We start from the raw sequence: 8,426 nt of genomic DNA on the forward strand, positions 1-8,426 counted from the left end.
AATAATAATAATAATAATAATAATATAATACATTAATAGGAGAATGAGCCTAATATCATCTTGACTGTCAAAAAAGACATCTACTATCTTCGATTTCAATGACTATCGTCGATACACAATACTAGAGTCTATCGTCACAACCCTAATAGCAAACAACAACAATCCAATGATCCAATTAAATCCTGCCCTACATTTTTTCATTGTTTTACTTAAATATGTCACAATAAGGAAGAAAAGACAATTGCAACTTCTGTTTCAACCTGAATACACAAGACTACACCATTAAAATTATTTTTTGAAAATCATATCAGGCAAAAAGTGCTCCTTACGTAAACAGCTGGCTGTATTCATTATTTACAGTGTAAAACTCAAGCCTAAAAAACATCTGGCAAAAACAAACGTAATATAAATGTTGTTATGGGTGTTGCGGTTGCTCAGTATCACTAAGAGCTCTTTTGCTAATTTTAGATGTCCATTTGGCTATGCTGGGTTCAACTGCAATGATCGTAAGTCATCCCTCCACAACCAACTGAATCAAGCTACATTTCTCTGTTATGTTCAGTTGGTTGGTTTGAGGAACATTTATGCATCTGTTTGTAATGCAAATTCTCATTACAGCATATCTTTTGGTTGTGATCGTGGTGTCCACTGTGTTGGGTGCATTGCTGGTCATCTTTATTGTGGCCCTGATAGTTGTAAGCTTCAGGTGAGGGTCCACAACACATTTTCCAGGCTTATTTAAACAAACATTCTTCCAACGTTACCTAACATGGTAACACTTTATAATAACTTTCATTAATAAATCATTAACAAACATTATATAATGCTTAACTGATCATTAGTTAATATGTATTCAAATAGCTAAAAACAAGAGATAATGTTCTTATTAATATTTACTAATAAACTAATTAAACATTACCTAATGATTAACAGATAATTATTTATTGTAAATTAAAATGCTTACAAATGTTATTAGACTTTTAATTCATATGATCATGCAGATCTCGAAAATCTACAAATGATTTTAACAGATGTTATGCGATTATTTGTTATAAAAGTGCATGATCGTATGAATTGAAAGTTTAATGACATATGTAAACATTAACTAATGATCAGTTAAGCATTATATAATGTTCATTAATAATTTATTAAGGAAAGTTATTATAAAGTGTTACCTAACATACTAATTTTTTGTCTGTGCATCCTTTTACAATTGTAGGAATCAGAAGGGAAACACCTCATCCGAGGTAGACTTTAGCTCAAGCTATGGAAATAAGGAATTACATAAACCTACAGGAATTCCCAGGATCCCTCGGGCCAACCCTGATGCTAGCTGGAAGTCTAACAATCTGGAGATGACCAGTGGGAGCAATCAGGCACTGGTTATCAGAGATCGCCCAGAAAGCAAAGCGGTAAGTCCAGAACTACAACGCTATTCACTGGGCTTATTACAGGCCACATTAATTTTAGCGATGACCATGGTCAAGTGTAACCTATAAAACCGTTTATAACAGTTTGATCCTAGTGATAAATTTATTTATTAATATATAACGTATTTATCTAATAATTCATTCATTATATGATGTATAATTAATTATTATAATTAATATATAAAATATAATTATACAATCATTCATTCATTAATAAAACATCTGCAAGTATTTAATAACATTATTTGTGTTTTTGTAGCGCTACACTGATTTCGATGAGGACATGAGCTATAGGGGTCACGTTCCCCCAGCGTACTCGGGCTACAGTGGGAGAGGAGTGGACAATGGTGGTGTCCACAACCCATACTTTCGACAAGATGATGACAGAATGCGCAGATATTGAGTGTTTAGAAAAGCGCTATATAAATGTAATGAATTAAAATTATTATTAACATCAATTAACCAGGACAGTAGGATGCAGTTGGATGATTTTTCTTAATCTTCATGTGGAATTAATTAAATTTTTTATTTCTTTGTTGACCAAAATTCGAAGGTTGTAATAAAAAACAGTTATTGCTGTTTTATATACATCTTACCATAGGAACAGAGTTCAAATTTACTTGATATTTACATTCAGTGGCATTACCAGCTAATAAAATTCAGCTCATGGGCTTTCCTCTTGATCTAAGGGTGTTTTCACACCTGTAGATCGATTGCTTTGTTCCAAAACAGGGATTAAAATGATTACAATGTTGCTTTTTATTCTTGGTGCGGTTCGCTTTCACACGGCAAAGTTTCTAAACGGACCAAATTTGTTAATACAAGTCACGCGCGAGTAAACTGTTGTCTCATTGGTCAAAGTTCCACGGTTTATTTTCCGGGATTCCACTGAGCTGTCACGGCTGTCATCCGTCAGGATGCAACGACAACAGCTTTGCGGGCTTATTGTTGGGTTTTTTGTAGCTGTCGTTATAATAATTTATAATTTTGAGCAGGAGTCCAGGATTGGACCTACTACGAAGAAGAGCAATAAGACGGCCTTATAAAATAAAAAAGTGTGCTTTAATTTTTGAATGGCAAAGACGTGCTCACCCACAGACATTCACAGGTTCATTTTGAGGTATTAGCAAAACAGCAAAGCTAATGCTTTTCACGGAACTTACGTAATTACACATCATCAATTGTGATATAGCCTGGTTCGTTGGTCCGTTGGATCGGATTGCTTTCTCACTACAACCGAACTGCTCCAGAGTTCGTTTTCAATCGAGCCGAGACCACCTCGTTCAGGCGATCTCGGACCGATTGTTTTGGCGCGGATCCGGGCGCAATTGCCATGTTCACATATGCCCAAACGAACCGAGCTAAGGGGAAAACGCGCCAGGTTCCCAAACAACAGGCCAGGTGTGAAAGCACCCTGAGCCTCAACTTAAAAAGTATTGGAACAAAATGTCATTCCTGAACTTTTGAATGGAAGCTATGTTGCAGGGGCCTTAACCTAAAATCTGTTTTTTTTTTTGTATTGAAATAATCAATAAATAATTAGATTTTTGATTTTCAAAGGTATTTGTATCTTCTTTTCCCAACCAATTTCTTTGTTTTCTGTTAGTTTATGACATGAAACTAATTATATATTCTCATCAAACTTTGCTCTCATTTTCACAAAGTCCACCAATATGTACATTTATAGAAAGCTTAGGATCTCTTACTTTAGACAAAAACAAAAATAAATAAATAAATAAATATGAACATTACATGCTTAAATAGCTTTTGTTTGTTTGCAATATAAGCTATGCAGCCCTCTACGAACACCTTGGCAATTGAATCGCCATTGGCTAGTAAATTTTTTAGTTTACTCGCCACTGATATATATATATATATATATATATTAGGGCTTGGCAAGTTAACACGTTATTATCATGTTAACGCATTAATTGATTAATGCCGACAGTTATTTTATCGCACGTTAACACAGTTTTTTATTATTATAAAATTACGTTGCTCACTGGCTCGAGATACCCCCTGACAATGTGAAGCGCTTTGAGTGCATAGAAAAATGCTATATAAATGTAATGAATTATTATTATTATTATAAATATTTGGAATTATTTTAATAAACACTTACGACTGACATTTGTTTTTAGGTTCTCTAATTCCATTTTGAGGGCTTAATTTTCTGCCTTTAATTGTGCTATGATGTCTGGCAAAGGAGGATCAGGAGAAGTTAAGGCAGGTGAAGGTGGAGCTGAGGGTGGTGCAGGTGGACAGTTAGGAAGCGGTGGTGCAGAAGATGGTGGGGCAGGTGAAGGTGGAGCTGAGGGAGGTGCAGGTTTAGGAAGCGGTGGTGCAGAAGATGGTGAGGCAGGTGAAGGTGGAGCTGAGGGTGGTGCAGGTGGACAGTTAGGAAGCGGTGGTGCAGAAGATGGTGAGGTAGGTGAAGGTGGAGCAACTGAAGTTGTAGCAGAAGGGAATCGAGGTCCATGGTGTAATTTTATTTTATCCAAAAGCTCCCTGTCCAAATTTCCATCACTAGTTTGCCACTTTATAAAACATGACGACAAATATTAGGACATAAGACAAAACATTAAAAACAAAGCTGAAAAAATAAAATGACGATATCACACTCTGAATTTATCAGCCTCCATCCCCAAGAACTAGATGGGATCAGCTGCTCTTCACAACCAAGAACAAGAACAAGAACCTCTACAGAATAAGAACTTCTACAGATATGAATTATGGGACATCACGCCTTGGGCCTCTTTTCCAAATGAACAGGGGCAGAGTACGTACTACAGTTCAGGCAATTTCAAGCCGTCTAATTATTCACCTTTATATAAGGAATTACAGACTGAACCAGACAGCATACAAGGAATCAGACCACAACAGCTTCAGCCATATTTGTTGAATGATGAGATTTCTTTAGCAGAAAATGAAGATCAGCTTACCCAAAACAGTAAGCTCAGAAATAACAGCAGAGTGGATAATAGCTGATGGCATTAAAACAGGTAAACAGATGTAGACTTGTATAAAAGCTTTATGTACCATAGGTAAAAACAGGCAGAGCAACATAACTCTGACAGACTGCTTGTACTTGGCTGTGAAAAATGACCAATACTGTCAATATCTAGGGAAAATTGTAGATTATTAGGTACTCTTAACTTTGGATGATTCATTTTAAGTATTAAATTTTTTTTTATTTAGTCATTCATTTGCAGAGTTATAAGTAATAATGATTTAGTTTTATTTGATCTTTAAGCAACAACTTTATAGTGGGCAGCCAATTTTTTTACATTTGCAATGCAGATGCTAGTTTTGGGTCTCAGAAAAAAATAAAAAAATAAATCTTGTAACATTTTTGGGGCTAGATGGTCCATCATTACTGGTCTCCTCTTCAACAAACTTAGGGTTTGGCCTGCATTTTCTTTTACTCAGAAGTTTTGGACTGGACTGATGTTGTGTCCTCATTAGTTTTTCTAGGGTGGACTGTCTCTCTGTGGGTAAAAAAGGGGAATACAAATAGTAGAAGCTAAAACAAAAAATTCAACTAAGGCTATGACAATGACAACAACATAGGCTGACCATATGTTTTAAACCCTTAGTGTAGTGCAGTCATGCACATGTAAGTGCTTATGCACCCACAATACGTACTGATGTCCTGATGGGGGACAGTGTTCAAAATATTAGCACACATACTAACAGGGATTGAATATCCTGCAAGTTTACATTGGCATAAATTATATATATTTTTACTTTACTTAAGTATTATTGTATTAGTTCTAGACCACAAAATCTAAAGGCAAATATTGTATTTTTTTTCTCTACTACATGTGTCTGACAGCTAAAAGCTTACTTTTTAGAGATAGTATTCTCACATAAACATTTAAAGATCTTAGGATGATGCACTGCAGTGTAATAATCTTCTTGTACTTAGCTCTTAAACATGACAATGAGAACATAAAAATGCAATGCACACAATCATGCAGTATTAATAGTAATGTTAAAACAACAACCAAAAAACATAACAGTAATACACGGTGAATATCTACTCAATTATCTGATGGGAAGTGTAGTGTAGAGATGACTGAGCTGCTGATTGTGACAGAAATTACCTTTTTAATAACAATATAGCATTAAAAATATATTTTTATAATCGCTAACCCCACTCCTATCTCTAAACCTAACCATAACTATATTTAAAAAATAAGTACAGTATAAAGAAAAACATGACAGACAGATGAGTGCAATCACAATCATTTATTTATTGCAAAAATATCAAAAGCAGTGCCAAAAGTAGTCCAAATGAGAATGCGTTGCAGTCCTCTCTGGTGGAATACAGTAGTTTTGTGTGAGGTACAGAGCATAATTTTAGTTGTTAATCTCTGAAAATATTATCCAGATTATTATCCCGATCCACTCCACTTGTCTGTGTGTGCAAATCGAAAGAATCAGCTTTTCACTTCAGAGCTTGTGGAGTGTAAATTTCAACTTACAAATACAAATATTAATGACAAGTTCTCACATTCAAATCAACAAGCTCTCGAGTTTTGCTATTCTTTTACCTTCATACTTAAAATGCATAAAAATAACTTTAAAAAAAAGGGGGTGTGAAGGGGGGGAGGTATATAAAATAAAATACTAGTACTAGTAATTATCCAATTATGCAATAACTGCATTATTACACCTTACTAGACATACTCTATCACACCTCACAGAGAATATGTCCAGAGTGTTGAAATCAATAATCAGTTATCACCTTCTAGATAATAAAAAAGGGTTTCTATATCTGTAAGAATCTCTTCGGTTTACCAGCAATTTCATATCTGATCTTCTCCATATGTAGCACACTGCTAAACTCTATTAGCCACGTCTTAAATTTGGGTACAAACTATTTGTTCCACATCTTCAAAATAGTCTTCTTTGCTATTGTGATCCCATACTGAACTGCCTGAGTTTGATTTGGACTATAGGTCTCCAAATATGGAGCCCAGCCTAATACAGAAACAAGGAGGTCATGGGGAAAATCAGTCTTAAATTCCCTTGAATAAAAACAAAACACTTCACACCAGAACTTACACATTTTTGGACAGAACCAAAATAAATGACCCAAGGTTCCCTCGTTGGACTTACATTTAATACATAAAGGTGACACAGAGGGGTATATAGAATGAACCCTGGTACGAGAATAATTCTATCTGTGCACAACTTTATATTGAATGAGCTGAAAGTTAGAGCTGCTGGAACACAATCTAATGCCTTGAAGAGCCTCAGTCCAAGTGTCTTCTGAAATATCTATATCTAGGTCTTTCTCCCAGGACATCTTCAAAAGTTGTGTAGGAGGAACCCTGGAGTCATTAAAACATTCAACAAATCTAGAAACAAGACCCTTCAAATTGAGTTCAGATGTCATACAAAGATAAAGATGTTTAGGGGATTTGTAAGTTTCAAAATTAGGGATATTACTTTTAACATAATTCTGCACCTGAAGATATCTGAAGAAATGAGAAGAGGGTAATCCAAGAAATCACTCTTTTCTAAACCTCTTGTCACTCTGAGGAAAACAGCAATTTTTTCCTAGAATGAGTTTGCAAATGATGTTTCAGGACATTTTGATATGTGAAACTCTTCTCACACTGAAGACACTTGTAAGGTCTCTCTCCAGTGTGGACTCTCATGTGAATCTTTAGGTTTCCTTTAACCCTGAAACTCTTTCCACACTGAGGGCAGGTGAAAGGTTTCTCTCCAGTGTGAACTCTCAAGTGATTCTCAAGGTTTGCATTGTGTTTTAAACTCTTTCCACAGTGATGGCACATGAAAGGCTTTTCTCCTATATGAATTTTAACATGATTCTTAAGGTGATTTGTGTCTGAGAAACTCCTTTTGCACTGATGACATGTAAAACTCGTCTCTCTTGAATGAATCCTCATGTGATTATTAATGCTTTCTTTACATCTGACATTCTTTCCACATTGATCACATGTGAATAAATTCTCTCCAGTGTGAATTCTCATGTGAGTCTTAAGGTGTGCTTTACGTCTGTAACTCTTTCCACACAGTGTGCAGGTAAAAGGCTTCTCTCCAGTGTGAATAATCATGTGGACATTAAGGAGTGTTTTCTGTTTAAAACTCTTTCCACACTGAAGACATATGAATGGTTTCTCTTCACTGTGAGTTTTCATGTGAGTTTTAAGACTTCCATTTTGTATAAAACTCTTCCCACACAACTCACAGGTGTAAGGTTTCTCTCCAGTGTGAACTCTCATGTGGGCATTAAGGTTGCTTTTTCGTGTAAAACTCTTTCCACACTGAGGGCATATTAACTGATTCTTTTCAATGTGAATTTTCATGTGGACTTCAAGGCTTTCTTTTTGTTTGAAAATCTGTCCACACTGTTTGCAGGTGTAAGGTCTCGCTCCAGTGTGAATTCTCATGTTGGAATTAAGGTTGGCAGTTTTTTTAGCTTTTTTTGGTGAGCAAGTCTTTTCAGTCTGTGAGCAACTAATTGGTTTTTCTTCAGTTTTGAAATCAAGATGTTTCTCATTTTGATCTTTCTCTTCTGTTTGATTCGGTTCTTGACTTTCCTCTTTCACCGGCATCAGGTCTGAGTTGAAAAGAGACAAATACAAGTTTAATGGCACAAAGCTACAGACATCCAAACATTTAAACTAGTGCTGTCAATCAGTTAAAAAAAACTAATTGCACATTTTCAGTAACATATTATATTAATATGCAATTAATTATATTATCATACATAAAGATGAAACATATCCTTCAATGGCATCTTATTACCAAGTATCCTATTATTAATGAAGGTAAGTAAGGTAAGTATTTTCCATCCACCTATTTTTATGCACATTTTGGGATAATGCATAAAAAATGCTGGATGAAAACGTCAAGATGCACATAAATTCTAAAAATGCATATAAAAAAACATCTAGGTTACGTATGTAACCCTCGTTCCCTGAAGGACGGAACGGAGATGTTACGTCAGAACAGAGTGCC

The 8,426-nt window shown here is 35.3% G+C and overlaps 2 protein-coding genes across 2 annotated transcripts in view; one reads left to right on the forward strand and one right to left on the reverse strand.

Moving 5' to 3' along the window:
- LOC107690633 (protein HEG homolog 1-like) overlaps positions 1–1,833 on the forward strand; it is a 33,436-nt gene extending 31,603 nt beyond the window's left edge. Inside the window, exons 9-12 of the mRNA XM_016489013.1 lie at positions 469–506; positions 619–706; positions 1,220–1,412; positions 1,690–1,833. Of these exons, the coding sequence (XP_016344499.1) occupies positions 469–506; positions 619–706; positions 1,220–1,412; positions 1,690–1,833 (463 nt within the window). The remainder of the gene's footprint in view (positions 1–468; positions 507–618; positions 707–1,219; positions 1,413–1,689) is intronic.
- Positions 1,834–6,326: 4,493 nt separating this feature from the next.
- Positions 6,327–8,426, reverse strand: part of LOC107690634 (gastrula zinc finger protein XlCGF52.1-like) — a 7,125-nt gene continuing 5,025 nt past the window's right edge. Inside the window, exons 3-4 of the mRNA XM_016489014.1 lie at positions 6,907–7,822; positions 6,327–6,796 (exon numbers count right to left, since the gene is read on the reverse strand). Of these exons, the coding sequence (XP_016344500.1) occupies positions 6,971–7,822 (852 nt within the window). The 3' untranslated portion in view covers positions 6,327–6,796; positions 6,907–6,970. The remainder of the gene's footprint in view (positions 6,797–6,906; positions 7,823–8,426) is intronic.

The sequence above is a fragment of the Sinocyclocheilus anshuiensis genome, unplaced genomic scaffold (assembly GCF_001515605.1).
Source record: "Sinocyclocheilus anshuiensis isolate Anshui unplaced genomic scaffold, SAMN03320099.WGS_v1.1 scaffold3310, whole genome shotgun sequence".
Lineage (NCBI taxonomy): Eukaryota > Metazoa > Chordata > Actinopteri > Cypriniformes > Cyprinidae > Sinocyclocheilus > Sinocyclocheilus anshuiensis.